The sequence below is a fragment of the Myxine glutinosa genome, chromosome 1 (assembly GCF_964187855.1).
Source record: "Myxine glutinosa chromosome 1, kmMyxGlut1.1, whole genome shotgun sequence".
In the NCBI taxonomy this organism is placed as follows: Eukaryota; Metazoa; Chordata; class Myxini; order Myxiniformes; family Myxinidae; genus Myxine; species Myxine glutinosa.
The window spans coordinates 233,363,145-233,387,511 of NC_136261.1; the positions used below are offsets into that span (position 1 = coordinate 233,363,145).

Genomic DNA, 24,367 nt, shown 5'->3' on the forward strand with positions numbered 1-24,367 from the left:
GAGTAGTGAATAAATTGCTAAAGATCTTCATTTCTTTTCTTAATAATGCGTTTAAACCTGTTCACATATGTTTCTTGTCTTTGTATCCATAGGTTAAATACAAGGAAAGCTTTAACCATGAGAAAGGACAGTGTCTGCCCGCTCCAGATTCACCCCTGGTCATCCTGGCAAAGGAAGTCACCAAGCTGGCCAGCAATGTATGGAAGCAACATATATACACCATTGGTTTCATCAGTATCATGAGCAATCCATCATCACCAAAGAGCTGTCATCAATCATCATCATCACCATTATCGGTGACAGTTCATCAAAATCAATACCATCAGCACGAGAATGATCACAAAGTTAATCTGTTATTGTCAATCGAACTTTGTTGCTGTCGTCAGACATGATAGATAGAATGATGTACAGAGACGTGAGTGTACTGGAACATGCTGATCAAAATTACCAACACGCTCCATTGTCACGAAACAAACCATCGTTTCCACCATAATCATCAGAAAACTTACACGGACAGTCTTTTCACATGCTGATATGAGATTATTGTTGCTTTTCCATTATGTGAGGGGGAGTCAAATAGTTTTCTCCTTCTCAAAAGGTTTCGGAGCCGAAACTGTCATTTTGATTTCAGTGGCATCATGAAACGCATCCGCTACTGTGGAGAATGCATGACAATGGTTGTAAACTGCATATTAAAGGGATGCACTGAGTTTCATCTCATGGGAAAAACATTTTGACTCCCACTCCCGGTCACCCAACACATTTAGCTTTTATAATATGCATAGTTCGATTAATTAATTATATATTTGTGCACTTTTCTCAGAATCTGTACAAGAAAGGCTGGGAAAAGAGCAAGGCCAAGGACTATTCGTTGGATATGCACTACATCCCGTTACAACGTGCCAAAAACGCAGTCCTCACATCAAGCGAGGTATGTTGGAAATAAACAATGTATTTCTTTCAGTAGCAATGGATGGAATCAACAGAATATTGTTCGACCAACAAACAATGCAGAATGACACACAAACCTCCACGGTTAAGATGAGGTCACCATATAATATTATTTTTCTTTCTTGGTCACATTAGATGTGCATCGACCGAGCTATAACTGCTTTTATTGTTCCTAACCTCCCTTTCAAATGATAAATCAAACACCAGCATAGAGCAAAGTTTTTTTTAGCGTATCTGGGATTGGAATTCCAGATAACGTATTGTCATTGTGTCCGTCCCTCTGTCCGTCCGTCCGTGTCCTATTTCGACTTCTGCCAAACTGCTGGGCCGATCTGGCTGAAATTTCGCAGCAAGGTTCCGCTCCTGACTGGTAACAGGGATGGCAAAGCTCGTTCCATTCGCGTGACTTTAAGTAGGTAAAATGGCAGACTTCGTAAATTCCTTTTAAAATCTCCTTCTCCAGACCCACCAGTCAGAATGCTACCAAATTTGGGTTACAACATTTGGCCAGGATAGGGATGTAAAATTGCGAAGGCCATGCCGATCACGTAACCGGAAGTGTGCCTGAATGGCCAACTTACTCAATTTTTGGGAAAATCGTGTAAATTCCTTCAAAAATCTTCTCCAGTCCCACCAGTCAGAATCCTACCACATTTGGGTTACAACATTAGGCTAGGGCCCAGATAAGCTACAGGTCCAGTGGTCCTATTTTATATTTACAGTACTGAGGATAATGCGAGAGCAAGGTAGATTTGACAGTGGGATCAAGGGAATGAATGAACAGCAAAGAGGAGAGGCCTGGTGGGGATCGGAAACACTAAAACGAGCAAGTAAGATGGTTTGGGTTAGGAAACGTTAATGGAGGAAATAAAGATCATTGGTCATAATTGGGGATGACGAAATATGGCAGTGCACTGGTAGCTTGAAGTCCTGGAGGGAAGAGTAAGATGGAACAGCCCCTGGAAGGTGCTTCCATAGACGAGAGAAGTGAGGCATAAAACAGTTGAGGTGTGCAGTCAGCCTGGATTTTGGAAGTTCAACCAGGAGGGGTAACTGGAAGAATACGTACATCCTGGAATTGATGGGGAATGTTGGAAGACTGAGAGAGCACAGTGGGCAATGTTGGAGAATCTATTTCAGAAAACAGAGACTACTGACCTGCCCGTGATGTGAGAGCAACACATATTGTTCTTCGGCCTCATCGCAGGAGATTACAATAATTTTGAGAGCTTTAGATTCCACAGAATCGAGGAGAGACAGTTGTGATGCTGGAACACTAGCTACCATTTCCATGGCCAAGATGGTTAACTATTTTTTTTGCTGTGCAATGTGCATCATTCCATGCATGTGCTCCTTCCTCTAAACCTCCCAATTGTATGTTATTTCTCTCTGGTAGGGATTTATGCTTCTGAAAAAAAAGTTAGTGTCTCTCACTGTTGGAACATTAAGTCAATTTGCCTACTACTAAATGGAGGACAATAATAAGAATAATGCTCATATAATAATAATACCCTATTTAATACCTCTTTCTAGGTCAAATACAAAGAGAACTATGAAAAGACGAAAGGCCTCATTGGCATGAAGACCCTTCAGGAGTACCCAGCCTTGACAAAGAAGATCGATTTTTCAAAGTTCACCAGCGACGTAAGTACCTAAAGAAATTACATTACCCCGGGGTTCTTGGCAATCAGAGTTTCTGTCCTTTTAATGTTGATCACCCTGGTTCAGCATTTTATGTAGTGTCTTATTGCACATAAATTTGGGTTTTTGGGGTATACATATCAATATAGAACTATATAAAATATAAAACTGTAAAATATTAAAAAGAAAATATTAAAAATATATAAAAATATAAAAAGTAAAATATAAAATACAAAACATATCAATATAAAACTGTGTATATATACATATATATATATATATATATATACAGTGGTACCTCGGCTTACGAGTGCCCCAACGTACGAGTTTTTCGGGATACGAGCCGTCGCTCGGGCGGTTTGTTGCTTTGGGATACGAGCCGAGATCCGATGTACGAACTCAAAAAATTTATTTTTTTGAATTTTCCGGTTGTGGCTTCCGGTTCCGGTCACGCGGTTATCTTGCCGTGAAAGCATCTCTGCTTGGATATAAAACACGCAATCGTCGAAATACATGAGCGAGGAATCTCCTTGCTCCAGCCGGTGACGTCATCGGCGGGGATCCCCGCCTCCAGAGTGGCTGGTCACGTGACCGCCAAAGCTTGTCGCGCGTGCGGGTATAATGAGCTACACCTGTGGATCACGTGACCACGGAAGCACGCCTCGCTTGAGAGGCATGGCTTTCGGTTTGCGTTTTGCTTTATAAGGCGCGATAAATGGGCTTTTGAGTGTTAGCGGTTCATGGCGTTGACGGTTCATGGCGGTTCATGGCGGTTGACGGTTCATGACGGTTCATGGCGTTGACGGTCAAAAACCCATTACATCAATTTTACCAGGCACTGTACAGTAAGTACAGTGGACACCAAATGCACGGTGGAAGGCTAGAAGTAGAAGATCGTCCAAGACAAGTGAGAATAAGCCATACTTTGGAGGAGATGACGTCATTCGCTGGTCCGATAACCAAAGATGTGGTATAAAAAACCAGGTGAGCTAACAATGCAGCAATGAAGGAATTCGGCCAAGGCACCGGCACACAACGACCTACCTACATCGAAAGACTCAATGCCAATGGTGACAGAAGCCAAGACGGCCGGCTTAAACACCGCCGAAAGACCACGGTGTACCAACTTACGATGCAGAACATCTTGCACTTAATATGATGACAACAGGTGCCATCCTCTGACGTACCATTACAGGTACAGGTACAGTACACGTGAGCACAGAGCAAAAGTTCACTGAAACCGAGATTAAGAAAAAAGAAAAAACACCTCGTGGTCCGTGCTCGATATCCGAGTTTCAATCTTTTCAAACACATGATGCTCTCGGTCACGGTATCTCCTGCGAGCTGCTTCTCCTTCAACCACACAAACAACAACTTCTCCATATCTTCATGGATAGAGGTCCGGAGCTTTGAAATAATCGTAACGCCCTTGGCTGGCGTTATAGCCTTTATGGACTCCTTCTGCTTCAAAATCGTACATATCGTAGAAGGAGTACGATCGTACTGCCTCGCCAAGTCGACAACACGCACACCTCACCTGGCATGCACTTCTCCTCTGCTTAATAAAACCAGTTTATTTCTTTACATTCTCTTGTATTATGTACAGTATATACGAGGTCGTGCTTGTTTATACATTATTTGTTATTTATAAAGTACATTTTTGTTATTTAAAAGCACCTAACAAAAAAAATTGGTGTTTTTTTTTTGAGGCTGGAACGGATTAATAGCATTTCAATGCATTTGAATGGGAAAATTTGCTTTGACTTACGAGCGATTTGGCTTACGAGCTCCGTCACGGAACGGATTAAACTCGTAAGCCGAGGTACCACTGTATATATATATATATATATATATATATATATATATATATATATATATATATATATATATATATATATATATATATATATTGTATATATATATATTGTATATACTATATATATATATATATATATATATATATATATATATATATATATATATATATATATATATATATATATATATATATATATATATATATAAAATATATATATATATATACACATATCAGGACAGAAAATATCAGTATATTGTGTATATATATTTATACACATATCAGGGCAGAAAATTTTGAATGAAACAGGACAGTTCCTACTGTGGCCAGCTGTCATAGACTTTTGGAATTTTCTTCCCAGGTATGGATAAATAGTCAATGTAAATATCAGTACAGAAAACTGTTGTGTCACTGCAGTTACCATCATCACTGTTGCTGTTTTGGTAAAGTGGTAAAGCAATCCCTCGCACTTTTTACAGCTCGAGTATAGAAAACTCTACCATGACAACAAATTCCAGATACACCTTCCTGCTGAACTAATCTGCCACAAGACGGCCCAGAACTGCCAACGTATCCTTAGTGATCTGGAATATCGTGTCCATCCGCATGAGTGGTGTAACCTAGCTGACCGTCAGGAGATCTTCCAAGCAAGGAAAGCATATGATCAGCAAAGTGACGTAAGTGGCTTGTGTCTGGGTACCATCTTGATTGTTATCCAGCCAGCTCTTTGCATCTACACTCATTTACTTTTGTCATCATTGAGATCTCTTTTATATTGCTCATTCAAAAATGGGGTTTGTTGTTCTAGTTAAATTCCATTTGAGTCATTTGTTCCTCGTGAATCTCAAATTGCAATCTGCACAGATCCCAGCTGATTATACATGTGAATGTTCGGTTATTTGTTTTGCATGTCTCCTCACTTCTACTTCATTCAGTTTTTCTACAAGGATGACCTGAATTGGATCAAGGGAATTGGATGTTATACATGGGACACTCCAGCACTCCTGCATTCAAAGCACAGCCAAGAACTAGTCAGTCTGGTGAGATCACTGTAGCTTGCAGCCATGTTCATCAACAAGAATATTTCTTACACAAACAAAAGGGGATTAAAGCAGTTGTATACAAGTCACAATGCTGCTGTTAATATTACACAACTAATATATTATTTATTTGATTATAATCTATAATCACTCAAGGATCCGTGTATGTGCCAGTGGCTGATTAAAACCTGTTGGTTGGCTGGTCACACACTTTGTATTTGTTTTCTGGTGTTTCATCGACGTCTTGTGCAATCTGTATTGCGCTTTAATATATCTCAGAAGTGGAATGAGTGCCATGACACGAATGAGTGCCAATGAGCTGGAAAGATAAACTTTTGTTTAACTTGGAAGATTTGATCAACTTCCGTCGCAACTTTTTGTTATTGTGGGCCATTCAGAAGTTGGGCAACTTTAATACTCTGGATTGTCTATGAATGATGTCACAGTGCAACTCAGTAGCACGTTTAATCCCATGAACGAAGATATACTACATGCTGTCACAGTAGCTGCTGTTAGTTCAACACCTGCTTTTTGTTATCGCACAATAATTGCAATTGCCTAAGCAAAAACAGTCGAAGCTATCCACCTATGGATGAGCCCCTCGGTTTCTTTCCTAGGTTGTGCCCTATAATTGACTACATCGTCGGCCCGGCACCCAATCGTGCTGGTATACCATGTGTTCTTTTTTCTGTGAATCCGAACTAACATAAGTGCAATGATATTTCAGAATGAGTACCATGCAGATGCCAAGAAGCAGCTTCAGTTCTATACAAACGTAACCAAGACTCCAGCCTACCTGACAGCTTTGAAGAGTGGGCACCAGAACAGTGAGGTAAGTAGTAGGGAAACAGCATTTTTTTAATTTTGGTGACCTTTTGATTATTTATGCCTTTCACTGCAGTTTTGACGATAACTTAATTATACAGTATCAAATCCTGTACAAAAGCTTCTCATGAGATCTGAGGAGAGATTCATCATATTTCTATCTACTCTCATGAGAAATGACAGGAGATTGTTGTAAGGGTTAAGCTTCCAAAAATACGACATCATGAAATGCTGGTATTAGGTTTTAAATGTAGTGTTTCGTAGTTTTGTTTTGCTATTGCTGTAATATAATGTTCCATTAAAAATTTGTTTTCAGTAATATATTATAATTTTTTCCACAATACTGTAGTTTAAATATATTACCGATAGCATAGTGTATTGTAAGTTAGAATTGAGCACATGACGTATTCGGTGGTACTCTAAACACATAAACAAACATAAACATAATTCATTCTTGATGAGCAAAATTTCCTTCACCTTTGTTTACATTTTCTTGTATATTAGCCATGGGGAGTTGCTGTTTTGGCCTAACAAAAAGATTAAAGCAGAGAAGCGAATGGATCAGACAGAAAACCAAATTCAATGACATGTTGGTCACAATGTAAAAACTGAAATGGAGCTGGGCTCGATACATAGCAAGAAGAATGGACAGCCCGAAGGAAGACGACAACAATTGCAAACTGGCAGCTGACAGAGGAAGCTTGAAGAAACAAGGAAGATCAAAAATTTGAGTCACTGGAGTATAATAGCTCCTAATTAAAACCTGGTGTTGGCTTAGCGGTTAGGGTGCCGACTTGGGATCCTAGGATCCTGGGTTCGAATCCCGGTCGATCGCTGAATTAACGCCAGGGGGGTTGACTCAGCCTGTCATCCTTCCGAGGTCGGCAAATTGAGTACCAGTTCACTGGTAATTCCCTGTGTGTTGCAAGAGGCGACTAACAGGGTTGGTGGCAGGAAGGGCATCCGGCCATAAAACATTGCTTCAAAAAGGGGACCATGGTGCCCAAAAAAGGCCAACCCCTGCTCTGCAGGGAAAAATGGCCTCTAAAGGCAGTTCCATAATAGCTCCTAATCACAGGGGATCTTACTATTAATTTTCAATTGCTCACTGACTTTGACACCTATACAAAATTTTATATTGACTCTATAGGCATCAAAAAGCTACACATATGATATACTGAACAAACAGCTTCATATGGAGCACCTCACCGCCATGAGAACATTTAAATTGCATCATATGTGGCAATTAATGCGAATTGTTGCTCCCATCTTGCTGCCTCGATGACAGAAGACGCCATGTGCATTTTTGCCCACTCCATCCCTACCCCGTTTATAATGCCGTGTAGGCAATGGCATCTTGCTAGTATAAAAGACTTGCTAGTATGTGCTAGTAAAATAGAAAAAGTATACCATGTTGAGGCCTTTGTACTAGAGTGGACTGAAATATGCCAGTCAAGCCATCGTCATATTATATACTAGCTAGGGTCCCTAGCGTTGCCCGGTGATGTTTTCATCCTGTTGACTTTTTGAAGAAATATTTTGTTTTTTTCTCTTTTTTCTGGGGGCCTAAACACTTCCCTACACCCACTAAGGAATGGGGTCAGGGATCATCTAATACCTTTCACATAGATACAAAGGCTTCGGCACTATAGAACAATTAAGCACTAAAAAATCCCCAAAAAATCTAACTTTTTTACCTGAAACACTCCCTGGCACTCACTGATGAATCTCTGAAAGTTTGATGATCATCCATATGGATATCTCTGAGAAAAATGGTGACATACACACACACACACACACACACACACACACACACACACACACACACACACACACACACACACACACACACACACAAACAAACACAGACAGACGGACAAACATTTGTATTATCGTTTAGCTAAAAGCATCGATGAAAATGTATAATTTCAGGATATTTCGTTTATACCTTACAGGAGTGCTTTACATAGCTTAAAGAGTTCAGTATTATGCATAACAGACGAATTCTTCATTGTATGCAGAGAAGTGCCAACTTCATGTGCCAAGCTGCAGAGAAGAGCAGATTATCACAAGGACATACTTTTATCGTTGACCGTGTCATAATATTTGCATATCACGAGTCTTAGTTTGTTCACTAACAGTTGTTTCTCAGGTTGGTATCCTCTTAATGAGTCTTATGATGGGGTTACTTTCAGGTTCAATACAAGAACACTTATCTGCAACAGCGTGGAAAGTACCTAGCCATTCCAGATACGGTGGAAAACCTCAGGAACCAAGACATTCAGAAACTATACAGCAACGTAAGTTATGCAGGAACATCACCGAGTACAACAAACAACAACATGCATTTTAAGGCCATTTTCCCTGCTAGAGCGGGGGTTAGCCTTGCGGTCCCCATGACAATCTTCCCCATTTTGCCCTATTTTCTGCATCTCTCCTTGTTAACCCCCTTGCCCGCATTTCTTCTTCCACCATCTTTAGCCAAGTCTTTCTCGGTCTTCCCCATCCTCTACTTCCTTCTACATTCATTTCCATCACTCTTCTCAACCAGTCACTTTCATCCTTCCTCAACACATGACCAAACCATCTCAACCTGTTCCTCTTCACAGCATCAATCACAGGCTCTATTCCCATCATCTTTCGCAATTAATCATTTGTCTTCCTCTCTCTCAACGATACTCCGCACATCCACCGAACCATTCGCATTTCCACCCTTTCCAGCCTTCGTTGCTGCTCTACATTCATGACCCATGTCTCGCTCCCATAAATCATAACACTTTTCACACATGCAGCATACACCTTTGCCTTCAGCTTCAACGACACTCCCCTCCTCATCAGCACGCCACTCAGTTCCCGAAATTTATTCCATGCACATCTCACTCTAGCAACCGTTACCGAGTCTGATCCACCTTCTCCATTCAGCATGTCTCCGAGGTAGCAAAATGTTTTCACACCTTCCAGCTTCACGCCGTCTCCAAGATCCAACTCAACATTTCCTCCATCTGCAGCTCCATCTGTGCACACCTTACATTTGAATGTAGCTGCCACACTGGTTAATGACCCTCTCAGACAACTACATTTTTGATGAACCCACTCAGCGCACATTGTACATTGAATGGAGTTCACTCCGACACCCTTCCTGCACACAGCACATGGCCACTTTCCATTTCTTTTCACCTCACCACATGCTTTACCACTTGCAATCACCTTCGTCTTTCCTATATTCACCTTCAGACCTTTTGTCTCCATACATTCCTCCCACTTGTTCATCTTTTCCTTCAGTCCATCCATACTTTCCGCAATCAACACCAGATCATCTGCATACAACAACTCCCATGGTAAACCCTCCTTTACGTTCTGAGCCAGCACTTCCATCACAGCTACAAATAGTAGTGGACTTAGTACCGACCCCTGATGCACTCCCACCTTCACCTCAAACTCACCACTGTTCCGGTCCTTCGTCCTTACAGCTGTGCGCGCTCTTTTGTACATTGCCATCACTACTCTGATCAACCATTCCTCCACTTCTAACTTCCTCAATGCCCACGTCAATACTTCGTGTGGAACCCTATCGAATGCTTTCTCCAGATCAACAAACCCAAGAAACAACTTCCTCCTCTTCTCCATGTACTTCTCCTGCAACTGCCTCACAATAAAGAGCGCGTCTGTCGTTCCTCTTCCTGGCTTAAATCCAAACTGCATTTCGTCGATCTTCACCTTCTTCCTTATCCTCCTCTCCAACACCCTTTCCAATACCTTCATTCCATGCTCCAAGCAGGAACATCACCGAGTGCTCCATCATAATCTCAGCAGACATTTCTGTCGTAGCAGCTTTGTTGATGTCAGAGTAGAAATTACATAAAAAGCATCTCCGCAGGTGCGAGCGGACTGAGGGTGTAGAAGCTCATTGTTTGGGTTTTGCTAATGTAAAACTCACTATACTGATTGGTGACCTTTTCTTGAAATGCAGAAACGCTATAAGGATGCCTGGGAGACAACGAAGGCGGGAGGTTACACCCTTCCCACGGATTCCTGGGGCTTCATCAAGCTCAAGGAAACCAAGGACCTTCCCAGTATTGTAAGTGGGATCATCTGCACAACCAAACTTCCAAATTGTGTATTTTGTCACAAAGTCACTCCTGGCTTTGTTTGGAGCCTGTTACAAACCTATTAAATACGCATGCCATGCCAGGGGCCAAAGGTCTTCTTCCGAGAACCCCTGACAAAGCACAACAACGGTTCCTTATTATGGTGACTAATCGTCGTAACATGTTATTGCAGCATATTGCCCATTGTGTTGTAACTTTTCATATCATATTGATGCAAAGGGAAGGACATTAGAACCTAATTGTTTTCAACTGCCATTGTTTTATTAAAATTTTCAGTATGTCTATTTAAATGTTTTTTTTTAAGGTGGATCATGAAACGTAAATCTTTTACTCATTCCGACAGGATTAAGTGGCCGTTGCAATGCCATTTGTCTGTTGCTTTAAATGTTGCACAATATTCGCATTTGAACGACAACACCTTTGTCCTCAACACATTAGCATTAAGGAAGAGTGGTGGTAGGTGTGTGGAGGAAGTCTCTCGCTTACTTTCTTTTCCACTGGAAAACATGTGATCTAACATGAATCCCTTCAAGTAACATCACAAATATTTTGTTTATACCCTCAACTCCATCATCTCCTCTTGTCCCCTCCCTCCCCTCCTTCGTTGTTCTTTAGGTGAAGTACCGGCAGGAGTATGAGAAGCTGAAGGCACATTACTGCTTGCCAAAATCCCTCCAGGAAGATCCTCGAGCGATGCAGGCTTTCAAAGCTGATCGCATTCGCAGTGATGTGGGTTTGGCAAAGTAGATTGACGTGATTACATATCTTGATGATTAAATAAATTTATCTCCATATTTTGCCTTTCCTCTGGATTCTATTTGAGACTAATGGTTTTTGCTTTGCCTGTAGTGCCAGAGGATGACAACGAATTTTGATGTGCGTGTGTATGTCGCTGCCTTCAGCTCCTATACAAACAGGTCTACGAGAAGAACAAGGCTCGGATCCACATACCCCCTGACCTGAAGCAGCTGGAGACAGCCCGTGCGACACAGAAGATGGTCAGTGGCATGGACTATCGCACATACCTGCACCCGTGGACCTGCCGCCCGGATCTTGCCGAGTTCGTTCACGCACGAAAAGTCAACGAACAGCTCAGTGATGTATGTTTGAACTATTTTATTATTACACCCGTCCCACCACTGACAACATCTCTACATTTCCCACTTTTACGTCATGATTGATGTCAATATTGTTGGTGATATTATCATTGCCGAAATTCAGAAGTGCAAGACCTGACATAGAAATATTGGCAATCAGGACTGAAATATCCACATGAGTTTTCATGAGCATGAGTTTTTAAAAGCTAAATCGAGAAAAGTCACTTTGAGTCTCCAGAATTCTCTTTGCATGTTTTCTTGTAGAGAGCTGCTCGAAAAATATATGTAAAGTTAGATAAAAGGGAAGCAACCGCAGATTTAATGGCATGAAGTACATGAAAGTTTTGCCTCGAGCTCTTATTATTTCTTTTCTTTTATCCCCTTTACCTTTTCTCACAGTGGTTCTACAAAGATGATTTGAACTGGATCAAAGGAGCTGGCTGCCTCGTTTACGATACACCTGACATGAAACTTGCACAGCTTAGACATGATATATTCAGTGAAGTGAGTCCTCTCTTTCTACAGTCACTCATGTTCAATGCGCTTTCTACTTTTTTGTCATAATTCAGAATGGCATGTGTGGCAATGGCGTTAAGAAATGCCTCTGATTTGGTTGTCATAATGAAAAATGGTTTTTTTAAACATGCACTTTTCACTTCCGCCATTAAGTACCCATTCCATTTACATCACTCTCTTCCAGGTGAAGTACAAGGCCGAGGGTGAACTGGCAAAACATCAGTACCAAATTGTCCTTGACCGTCCTGAGTACCGGCGGGCTGTAACCAGCGGCAACCAGCAGAGCGATGCAAGTTTCCAACATTTTGGAAATTATTGCTATCATTAGTATGAACATATATTGTGTCACTCTGTGAATATTCCTGTCTTTCGCATGCTCCGTTATTTCTGCATTTAAAATGGCCATGTGCTGTAAGGAAAATCGAATCTTTCACTCTTTCCTTTTTGTCACGCAGGTGAAGTATCACCACAACTACATCAACAAGGTTCGTGGAACGCTCATCCCTACTGCACACACGGTGGACACCGACCGAGCGAAACAAGCCAATCTCATGCAGAGTGAGGTTGGTGTATTTCAGCTATGCCACATTATTCATGCAGCCATTTTGTTAGAGGATCACTTTAGGAACCGATGCGTGTGCCAGGTTGTTAGTTAAGGTGATTATGGACAATGACATGTCTTTGTGAGGCAGTTTGGTCAATTTAACAAGGTATTCTTGCTAATGCTATACTCTTGTATGAAATATACCATGAGATATTTGATATTCATAAGCAAAGTGTAACGACAAAGGATAGTAATGGCAAATGCTGGAAAATAATGAGAGAAAAAGTGCTGCGATTAGAGAAAAAGCACTTCCTGCTTCCAATCATTTTTGTTCACAGATTCTATACCGCAGCACTGGAAAGAAAGTTCTTCCCACGGGGTACAAGCTACCTGTGGATGCTCTGAGCCACCTCAATGCCAAAAATGCGACACAAACTCTAGATGAAGTGAGTATCACTCCGAGCCTTTCAGAGCACATTACAGCTTGTTGTATCACCTTCAGAAACTATAACTTCTAATATTTTGCTTTTAATCACATAAGAAGATTTTGACATAAGTTCATTCATTTTGTCCCTGACAATTTTTTTTTTTTTTTTTTTTTTTTGGACCTGTCTGACTGACTGAATCATCATCAACTTTATCAAAGTTATTCCCTGCAGTAACAAAATCATCATCCACATCTGAAAATATATACTATCATAATTTCTACTCTATTGACCACACAGTAACACCATATACCATCTGATACTATGGTACAAATGGAGTGGATATTTTAGTATTCCCCATAGTGGATACTGTATTATCACTATAGTAAATATTACAATATTACGAGTTAATACAGTAGTATTCTACTATTCTCCAGTTAATACAGTAGGGTGAATTGCCAATGTTAAGCTAGGAGGGTACGCTAGAGGTATGCACACTCGCCTCTGAGCTATCTAGCTTGGGTCAGAGTCTTGACGTAGCTATGAACTGTCTTCCTGTTGTTCCGCATGGCGGTGATGTATCATTGTGTGCGCCGTCTATCGAAAGGACGTTAAAATCTTGCCGTCTGCAAACACTGGTCATTGGTGGAAGATCACACTTGTCTTTCATGAAGAGTACGCGGGGTATCGCCAGCACTCTGGTCAAATTCCAAATTCCTGACCTTCAGTCGCATGTCAGACCTAGCCAGCTGGTTCATGAAAGACTTGAGCTGAACATGTTCCTCGACCAACCACACACGATTGGAGCCATTGAGTGAGAGTGAGTGACAGTGAGTGTGTGAATGAATGATTTATCATCATGATACTGTGTATCCAAAACACCGTACCCACTATTATGAATTCCCTGTTATAGTTTAGAGGGACACTGTTGTATGAACTGATTATAAACAGGTTATACTAGGAATGAAATACTTTTAACTAGCAACGGTACCCGCCCTACGGGCGGGGCTTCAATTGGGAGGCTCAAATGAAAAGGCAAAATATCAGAAATTGAAGGCTTTTTTATTTTAAACGATTTATATAAACATCCGTTAAATCATATCACACGCAAATCATCAAAATCTAAACAGTATTTGTAGAATTTCAATAAAAGCCACATCACTGTTCATATCGGTAAATATTATTCCATCGTGTTTGGAAAAATTGGAAAATTGGAAAAATTGGAAATTGGAAAAAAATTGGAAAAACAATATAGCCTATTTTACTCCAGGGGGTCCCAGGATTACCCACCCAAAATTTTGTTGCGATCGGTGCAGCCGTTTTTGCGGTACCTGGGAACAGACGGACAGACAGACGGACAGACATTTGGTGAATTATAGTAAGATGATTGACAATCAAAACTTCGGGATTTATTTATTACCATGTAAATGTCCTCTTTCCTTTTCCCCCCACCTTGAGGAATTGCTCCTTATCAAGGTGTTAATAAGTAAGGCACAACACTGGTTCACCAATTAATAGTTGAACTTGCATAATGGCAGTTCTGTGATTCATTACACTTGTATAACCAAGTTCTAACCAAGCAAAACCCATTAGTGTTTGTGACATACCTGAGATGGTCCATTTTTCAAGGTGCGTTACCGGGATGATTACCAAAAGAGCAAGGCCAGAGGATATCAACTGATACCTGATTCGGTGCTCTTCGAAGCCGTCCGGAGAGCCGAGAAGTTTCAAAATGAGGTTTGCATACTCATCCCACATCACATTGTGCTCTTGTCTCTTCATATTCTTCTTTATATCTGCGATTTAATAAGTTATTTCAGTTCCAAACAAAATCATTCGTCACTTTTGGTACATTTTATCTGCGTTCATTGCCATTATGTTTGAACCTTCTCATTGTGCTTTGATGTTATTCGATGTGTTATACTATCACTTGATATGATTCGCTCAGCGTTTGTACCGAAAAGTCTACCACAAGAACAAGGACAGAATCCACCCCAGTGTAGAAACTCCTCGGACAAGGCAGGTCAAAGCCACGCAGAAGGCCATCAGTGACGTGAGTCTATCACATATCTGTACACACCAAAACAACACACTTTCACATCACCTGCACATTGACCACATTTACGCAGCATACACACAGACCACGTGCTCGCGCACCATGCTCACGCACCTCACACATTGCTTTCGTCATCTCCTGGTCGTATCCCTGTTTCCTGATCATCCTGGTCATCTACCTGTTCCCATCCTTCTGGTCTTGATTTCCAGCTGGTGTACAAGGAGGCATACAATAGAACAAAGGGAACCCTCATCAGCATGCCATTCACACCTGAACTCGCCCACCACCAGTATGTGGGCATCATTACAAGTGATGTAAGTCTCACTTTGGTCTTTCTCCTTCATTTCCTCATACTCCATTACAGTCCCTCTCTCTTTTAAGAAAAGTAGCCTGGTGTTGGCTTAGCGGTTAGGGTGACGGCTTTGGATCCTAGGATCCTGGGTTCGAATCCTGGTCGATCGCTGAATTAACGCCAGGGGGGTTGACACTGCCTGTCATACTTCCAAGGTTGGCAAATTGAGTACCAGTTCACTGGTAATTCCCTGTGTGTCGCAAGAGGCAACTAACAGGGTTGGCGGCAGGAAGGGCATCCGGCCGTAAAACATTGCTTCAAAAAGGGGACCACGGTGCCCAAAAAAGGCCAACCCCTGCTCTGCGGGGAAAAATGGCCTCCAAAGGTGGTTCCACCAGACCTTGGCTGTTCAAATCTGTGTTTTGGGCACCCCTCCCCCTCCAACCCCTCCCCCCCCAACCCCCCCCCCCCCCCGCCTCCCCACCCCCTCCTCCTCCAACCCCCCCGTTTACACTTTCTGAACCGTTATGTGACCCTGCCTTAAGCTTCTTCCTGCTTTTCAATTCATAAGGCTAGCTTTGAATGTCTATAGTAACTTCTGGAAACAAGAGACCATGACACTGAAATAATGTTGCCTGGATTTTCCAAATGTAACCAAGTTAGATAGTTACCAATACCTTGATATAAGCCTCATTCTATAAATGCCCATGACTCAGTTATAGGAAGTGATTTAGCAATAATTGATAAATGTGCATAAGCTTTTGGTGTGCATAAGCTTCTCGCCTGCCATTGGTTTCCTGTAACTGTGTTCATACCCCCTCCCCGCTCTCATAATACCTCACTTGGTTTCCTGTAACTCATCGTCAACAGACTTACTTCTTCTCTTAAGCTCTTACAACCGATTCAGAATATAGTTATACATATATATTGTTGCGGACCTCAGAACGTCGGCTCTCCCCTTACCAAGAGGGGGTTAATCCCCTTGTCTTTTATCTGGCCGACGCGACCCTGGTGGTTATAACGTTCCTTCCGGTCGGTGGTAAATAGGGTTGTTGGTCGAGTTGTAGTCCTATTGCCTAAGTACTACCACCGACCATGAAGCAAGGGAATAACTCCCGCTCGAATCACGGATATCAGGTGGAAACGCCGAGCGGATAGCGATCCGCGATCCGAGCTGTTAACAATGGCTAACCCGATTATAGCGGTTCCGATCGTGCCACGTTTACCCAATGGAGAAAAGACTAGGACGATCGGATTAAGGAGAAACCAGAAAGAACAGGGCAATTTATTACCAATGTACAAAGAAGAAGAGGAAACGAAAGAATGTACAAGAAAGAAAGAGGAAGGAAAAGTACACAGGGCAGTCTTAGACAGTCTTATTCTGTTCCCCAGACAAACGGGCCCATCTCACACACAGACACTCACACGGGGATTGCAGATGGTAGGTATATATATGTATATATATGTATGTATGTATATATATATATATATATATATCTACAGGGTGAGTCAAAAGCAGTGCCCGATTTCTGTTTATATATATATATATATATATATATATATATATATATATATATATATATATATATATATATATACAGACTTGGCATTTAATATGGAATATTTTTTTTGTGGGGGTGAACTTACTTTTCAAGATGTCTTAGAACCAAAAGTTCATTGGAATTATGTTGAAACTATTCTAGATTTTGTTAATGTGACCTTTAAAAGAAACAAAAACCACATTTGACATTTCGAAACAAATAAATTGATCCTTGAAAGTGATGTCAACTGATATCGAACTCAATTCATGGACAGTACTGTGTTAAACTTCTGTACGTTTTCCAGAAGTATCTCTTTATTTTGCACATTAGCCCAATTTTTTTTAAACAAAAACAAAAGTTAAATTACGACTGGGATTATGGACAGTAAAATTACAGTTCAGTACTTCGTGTAACCCCCACGAGCATTCAGGAGAGCACGTACATGTTGAGGCATGCTGTTCACGAGATTTGCCAAGGTTTGGACAGGGATCGCTTGCCATGCAGTGACAATAGCCTGCTGCAATTCACGCACAGATGTCGGCTGCTGGTCCAAGTGGTCGATTTGACGCGTTAATTCTGCCCACAAGTTCTCCATCAGATTCATATCCGGGGACATGGCAGGCCACTCCATATGCTCTACACTACGGTCAGCAAGAAAGTGTTGGATCATGCGAGCACGATGAGGCTGTGCATTGCCATCTTGGAAGACAAAGTTTCCTCGAAATCCTGCACGAGCAAACGGAAGCAATGTTTCTTCCAGAATGACCCTGTACTTGAACTGGTTCAGGTTTCCATTCAGAACAACCAGGTCAGGTTTGCCCCCTCATGAAAAGCAGCCCAAACGGTCACCCCACCACCTCCAGCCTGGACTATTGGCACTATACAATCTTTGTTGTAGGCTTCATGCACTTGTCTGTGCACTCGGACGCAGCCATCTTGACGATAGACCAGAAATCTAGACTCGTCACTGAAGATCACGTGATTCCAGTGTCCTGGCTGCCATTGACGGTGCTCTCTGGCCCACTGCAATCAGCGCTGGCGGTGTTGTCTGGTCAGGCGTGGCTTTCTCAGGGGATGCCTGGCACGATAGCCTGCTTGAACCAGTCGTTGGTTGACTAGCCTTCTGGATACAGGCACATTTGTAAGTTGCTGCCACTCAGCCCTAAGCCGATTAGCTGACTTGGTATGGCCATTGCGGACAAACTGGTGCAGCTGGCGATCATCCCTCCTTGTGGTTCTGCGGAGACGTCCTGGCCTCGGTATTGGAGTAGGGACACCCCTCTGAGCATTTCGTTTCAGGATCTTTGACACCTGACCTTGAGTGATGCCATACTGCCGAGCAATAGCACGCTGTTTCATGCCGTAATTTCGTAAAGCCACCACTCCATGACAAACAGCATTGTCGAGTTGACGGACCATCTCCAGAGGAAGCGGCAATAACTTTTGGAGGCGTGCAGCTGTTGTTTTCCACTAATACAGAACGCAACAACCCTTGTATACCCGACTGTGAAGCCAATCATCAAATGCACCTGTCCGTACATTTTGCCACGCCACCTGTGAAATAATCGGGTTGTTGACTTCTTGCTGCGACAGACAATCAGTGACGTGGTTCTTTTAACAAATAAATCACCAAAGTGTAAAAGAAACTCACCAGATTGATATACTGAGTTAAGAAAGTAAACCCAAGTCAAGAAAAAAAAAAAATTCCATATTAAATGCCAAGTCTGTATATATATATTTCTGTCAGTTGATTGTTTGTTTGCCATTTGTATTACAGTGTACAAGAAGGTAGAAATAGATGAATGACATGTTTATCTAACCATTTATTCGGGGGAAAAGTATTACGGAACTGTACCAAGCTGTTTTACTTGCAATTTTCAAAGTGCCCTCCCTCGTGATTGATGCACAATTGCAGCCGAGCAGGCACAGAGTGGCACACACGCTTGCAGAGTTCGATATCAATTTCCTCAAACTTTGCAGTGATTTGAGCCTTCAATTCCTGAATGGTACGAGGCTTTTCATGATAAACAAGATCTTTCATGAGCCCCCAAAGAAAGAAATCTGGAGGCGTAAAGTCTAGGGAGCGTGCCGACCACTCGATCGGACCGCGGCGGCCGATCCAGTTTCCGGGAAAGTTTTCATGAAGCCACTGACGAACATGACGCCCATAATGAGGTGGAGCTCCATCTTGCTGGAAATAACAGTCCTGATCTTGTACCCTGGGCCAAAAGAAGGTTTGCAGCATATCCAGGTAAATTTCTGCAGTGACAGATCCCTCAAAGAAAAAGGGTCCAATTATCCCTAATGGAGATATGGCTGCCCAAACTGTCATGCCAGGTAAATTTACCTCCTTCTCAACTGTCACTCTTGGGTTCTCCGCAGCCCAGTAGACACAATTGTGTCTGTTAATTGTGCCGTTAAGCTTAAAACATGCCTCATCTGACCACCAGATGTTGTCTAGCATTGTGTCCTCTTCGTCAAGTTTAGCTAAGAACTCTTCGCAAAATTGAAGACGACAGGTCGTCATCTCCATCATGAAGAGCATGCAGTAAGCGTGGAATGTAAGGTTTCTAGTTTTTCTGGTGAAGGATACGGATAACACTTGATTGGCTCACTTCCAACTATGCAGATAAACGGCGAGTTGACTTTTGCGGACTTTGTTCCAGTCTCCTGATGGGTTCTTCAGCCTTAGCTACATTCGTTGCCGTTTTCAGACGACCGGACATCTTTGCAGTGGCTACCGACCCTGTTGCTTCAAAGTTCTCGACAATCAATCGTATGTTTCTTCCCTGGGGTGGGTTAATATCGAATTCCTGTGCCAAACGGCGTGCCGCCATCGTTGGTTGTTCATTACATTTGTAGAAATGATTCACGGCCACAATGCGTTGATTCATTGAAAGGTAATTCATGCTTCAATTTGGTGCAAATTCAGTAACTTTCCAAACTCTCAGCAATAACCTGCAAAACAAAAACAAAAATAAATAAACTCAGAAAATTAATAATCTGCAAGACAATTATTAACAACATGCATCCCAGAAAGAATCTGACAGCCGAAAAAACAGAAATCGGGCGTGGGCGCTACTTTTGATTCACCCTGTAGATATATATATATATATATATATATATATATATGTATATATATATATATATATATATATATATATATATATATATATATATATATATATATATATATATATATATATATATATATATATTAGGGTGGTGCTCAAAATAATATTTTTAAAATATTTACTGGGACATGGCTTTATGTTGTTCCTTTTGTTCCAAAATGAAAAGACACCAAATATGAAAGCAATCTGATTTTATTTAGGGGTGCCACATCAGCCTTCAAACTAAAGGTGTCTACAAAACTTTTCTATATATGGATCGAAAGCAAAACCAGAAGTTTGTTTTATGAAAATCCACCCTCCACTCACTTTCTTTGTATTCTAGCAAACACAAGTTACAATAGCTGCACAAATAGCACTATATTGCTATGAAAACTCAAATTCAATGATAACAATCCAAATGTTCAGTTCATAAAATGAAGAGACACCATATCACATAATATTAAAAAACCCAAATATAATGAGAAATGTAACTCCTATTTCTGGGCCTGTTTCACCACTGTTGCCTTCTTGGCATCGGGGTACATCTTCCTGTGAGCAGCAACAACTTGGAGCAGAGCTTGCTTTTGCTCTTCATCCTTTGTAAGGAGCTTATTGTAGTCTTGTATCAATGCGACACCCCTTTCTGCCCTGTCGTTCACCACGACTAAGCCACTGGCGGCTTTCTTTGCTTCCTGAAAGCTGGTTTCTTGCTCCCATGAACCAGGATCCTTATCCATCCAATCAGTTGGGGTCCCTAGGATGCTGAAGAAATGCTTGGTGTGTTTTGTTATGAGGCCAGCGATTGACAGGGCGGTTCCTCGTTTGATAGCTGGTCTCTTTGGAGAGGGGTTTTCACCGTCATTTTTCAATGCTTCAATCATATTGATCTTGCTTTCTTTGTCAATTCTGGTGTCAAAGAATGCAAATGCCACTAGTACTGGGCTCATGTACCACGTGTGGCGGCCAAGTGCCTTCAAGGCTGCCTGAGCCATCTTCTGATTGATTTGTTCAAACTTTTCCAACTTCTTGAAGAGGTTAATGCCATTCAGGGGAGCCTCAATAGCTTGTGGAGCCCGAAACCAAGCCTGTACATACACAAGGCAGACAAAAATGTTGAAGGCTCGGAGTTCTCTCGCCTCTCGAAGTGTCAAGTGGAACTCTGACCGAAACATGAACACCTGTAGTGAATATAGTGCTTTTGCCATCCATCTGGCTCTGTGCATTGCTCCTGGAGCCATGATCCGGATTCCACGAGGTGGGATTCCTCCCATGTAGATGACAGTCAGTTCTAGGAGTTCACGATAATCATCTCGTGGCTGCTGATCTTTCAAACACACAAGAGCAAATTCCAGAGCTTCATCCATCATGTCATTGTTCTGTGCGAACTCAGCTGCCGTATCAGGCTCTGTGAATCCATTTTTTGGTTGGTGATGGGCAATGGACGGCCACTCCGCCTGAAACCGCTTTAAAAGCTGGATGTCAGGGCCTGATGAAGGACCGAAAAGAGTGGTGAAAACATCTCCCAGAATGATTTCGTGCGCATGATGGCGGCAAGCCAAATGAAGTAGTTCAGTCTGTAGCTTCTTTTCAATGAGGACAGCAGCCCCTCCACGAACACCTGAATTGCTGGCCGTTGTGTCAAAAGACAAAGCCTTCACCTTGCCCACAAGGTTCCAGCTCTTCAGTGTGTCCACTACAGCGGTTGCCATAGCTTCTCCTCCCCCGTCAGGTAACTTGGGAACATTCAACAGCTGCTCCATTCCATGGTACTGGTTGGACACAAGGATTGGAAGACGATCCACCTTCACATGCACAAAATCTCCAGTGACATCGGGAAGAAGCTTTCCATCCCAATGGACCACTAAAGGACCCTGCACATTATGATGAAATGCTTCTTTTATTTCGTCCATGGTTTTGCATCGATGCATCATGCGATTCCGCCGCACTGTCCATCGGTTCAGTGCCAGCTCTGCAGGATCCCATCCTACTGCTCTACAAATGGATGCCAAGTTGTGGACAGCCATTCGGTCACTTGTTTTCGTACGATCCAAAGAAGCTGCGACTTCAGGAGTGACAATGTTGATAGGCCTTCTTTTCTTGGGACGAGATATCCCACCATCAGATGATGAAGAACCAGCCTGTGCCGTGGTCTCAGAGTCAGAGTCTGAGTCTGTGACTTCCATAGCAGTAGCACCCTTCATGACCATTTCCTGTCTCTTATTTTCCTTCTCTGCCTTAGTCTTCTCCTTTTCTTCCCTTTCTTTCTTTCGCTTCGTTTTTGCTTCCAACACAGTGTCTACAGGTCCCATTGAAGCCTTCCTCTCTGAGAATTGATCGTGAAGAAACTTCCTGTCCTCGGGGTTGGTGATTATGGCCTCAGAATCTGCATGCCTAAGATCAAACGTCTTCTCCAAGGAGGCCTTGAAGGATGCTTCCTTTTTCTCTTGGGTCGCACCACCCCGCTTTGCACCTTTTTGGAGGCTCCTCCATTCTTCATATAGCCTCTCCAAACGATGGATGCAGTGCTGCTTCGTCGTTGTAGGTAGGTGAGCTTTTTCCCAGAACTTCACAACCTCTTCAATGGTGAGGGTTGCACTCTCCCGGGCAGTGCGATTCTCCTTCTTCAGGTGATGGAAAAACAGGACAAGAGATTGATGCACAGTCGGGAGCTTGGCACCTTTGATGGCATCTCCAGAAGTGGACCCAATGAGATACACATTATCCTGAGCCCGAGTTTTCAATGAAACACTGGTACTAGCACATGCCATATCTGCAAAATACGCAAGAATGTGGGTAAAATCCTGTTAATTCTTACTCCACAGGGTCACTCTCTACAAAAGAGCCACAGTCAATAAGTTAGGCCGACATATTACACACTAAAAAAGCGTACCCCTGACCCTGGGAACCTGTACAAAACATGCATGAAAATTGCCCAGATAGTGATCATAGGAAGTCTCAAAACTGTATGTATAATATATTGTATATAACTATATATATAATGTATAATGTGTATTTATGTATATTTATTATTTAATGTATATTTTATGTATAAATTTAATGTATATTTAATTATAATGTATATATATTGTATAACTATATATTTATTTATTATATTTAAATTTTAATATATTATATTTATTTTTAATATATTATTTAATGTATTATATTTGTCTATATTTGTATAATTGTATATATAATGTATAATATAATATATATTATTATTATTTAATGTATATTTACTATATATTTATTTTTAATATTATATTTAATGTATATGTATAATTATGTATTTATTTTGTGTATATACAGCCCAAAAAATGGGAATTCCTATTTTTGCATGGGGGAAAATTCATCACTGATGTGGCACCCCTAAATATTATTGGATTCCATTCAAATTTGGTGTGGTTTCCTTTGACACCAAAAGGAACAGAAATAGACCATGTCCCGGAGAAAATCTGCATTTTGATTTTTTGAAGCCCACCCTAATATATATATATATATATGTATATGTATATGTATATATATACATACATATACAAACTTGGCATTTAATATGGAATTTTTTTTTTGCTTGACGGGTTTACTTTCTGAACTCAGTATATCAATCTCGTGAGTTTCTTTTACCCTTTGGTGATGTCTTTGTTGAAAGAACCATGTCACTGATTGTCTTTCGCAGCAAGAAGTCAATAACAGGATTATATCACAGGTGGCGTGACAAAATGGAAGGACAGGTACATTTGACGATTGGCTTCACAATCGGGTATACAGTGAAACCTTGACTTACGAGTTTAATTCGTTCTGTGACCGAGCTCGTAACTCAATTTGCTCGTTTCTCAAATTAAATTTCCCCATTAAAATGAATTGAAATGCTATTAATCCGTTCCAGCCCCCCCAAAACCACACCAATTTAAATATATATATATATATATAAATATCTCGCGCTTTATATTTCACCTGTATGCAGCATACAAGTTGGCAGGATGGCCTGGACTGGAGGTACGCACACTTGACTCTAAACTGTCCAGCCTGGGTTTGAATCCCGACCCAGCTATAACCTGTCATGTCGGTGTTTCACAGGCAGGGTGATTCATCAATGTGTGTGCCGCTAAACTGGGCGCCCCGTTTGCGTCCCATTAGTTGTTGGATGTTAAGGATCTGTGTAGTGTTCTGGGCCCTGTGCTATTTCTGGTCTTCATCAATGACCTCATCGAAATGACCTCATCAATGACCCATCGAAAACCTTGATATTTTCTACCCCCGGTAATTCACCCCAGAGTCCTTGCAGTGTTCATATGTTTTATTCCTCTCCCACCTCTCCCACCTCCCCCCAAGTCCTCCCGATGTCCCTGCTCTCAAATGTTGTTTGTGTCCTTCCCCCTCTCTCCCCATATTGTCTGCCGC

General features: G+C 41.6%; 1 protein-coding gene across 1 annotated transcript in view; it reads left to right on the forward strand.

Moving 5' to 3' along the window:
- The window catches only part of LOC137435018 (nebulin), a gene marked incomplete at its 3' end in the record, with an annotated part of 363,563 nt that overhangs the window by 283,272 nt on the left and 55,924 nt on the right, over positions 1 to 24,367 (forward strand). The window contains 17 exon segments of the mRNA XM_078785019.1: positions 93 to 197; positions 824 to 931; positions 2,485 to 2,595; positions 4,888 to 5,085; positions 5,344 to 5,448; positions 6,176 to 6,280; positions 8,469 to 8,573; positions 10,244 to 10,351; positions 10,998 to 11,111; positions 11,285 to 11,482; positions 11,879 to 11,983; positions 12,180 to 12,284; positions 12,451 to 12,558; positions 12,878 to 12,985; positions 14,594 to 14,701; positions 14,913 to 15,017; positions 15,230 to 15,334. Of these exon segments, the coding sequence (XP_078641145.1) occupies positions 93 to 197; positions 824 to 931; positions 2,485 to 2,595; positions 4,888 to 5,085; positions 5,344 to 5,448; positions 6,176 to 6,280; positions 8,469 to 8,573; positions 10,244 to 10,351; positions 10,998 to 11,111; positions 11,285 to 11,482; positions 11,879 to 11,983; positions 12,180 to 12,284; positions 12,451 to 12,558; positions 12,878 to 12,985; positions 14,594 to 14,701; positions 14,913 to 15,017; positions 15,230 to 15,334 (2,001 nt within the window).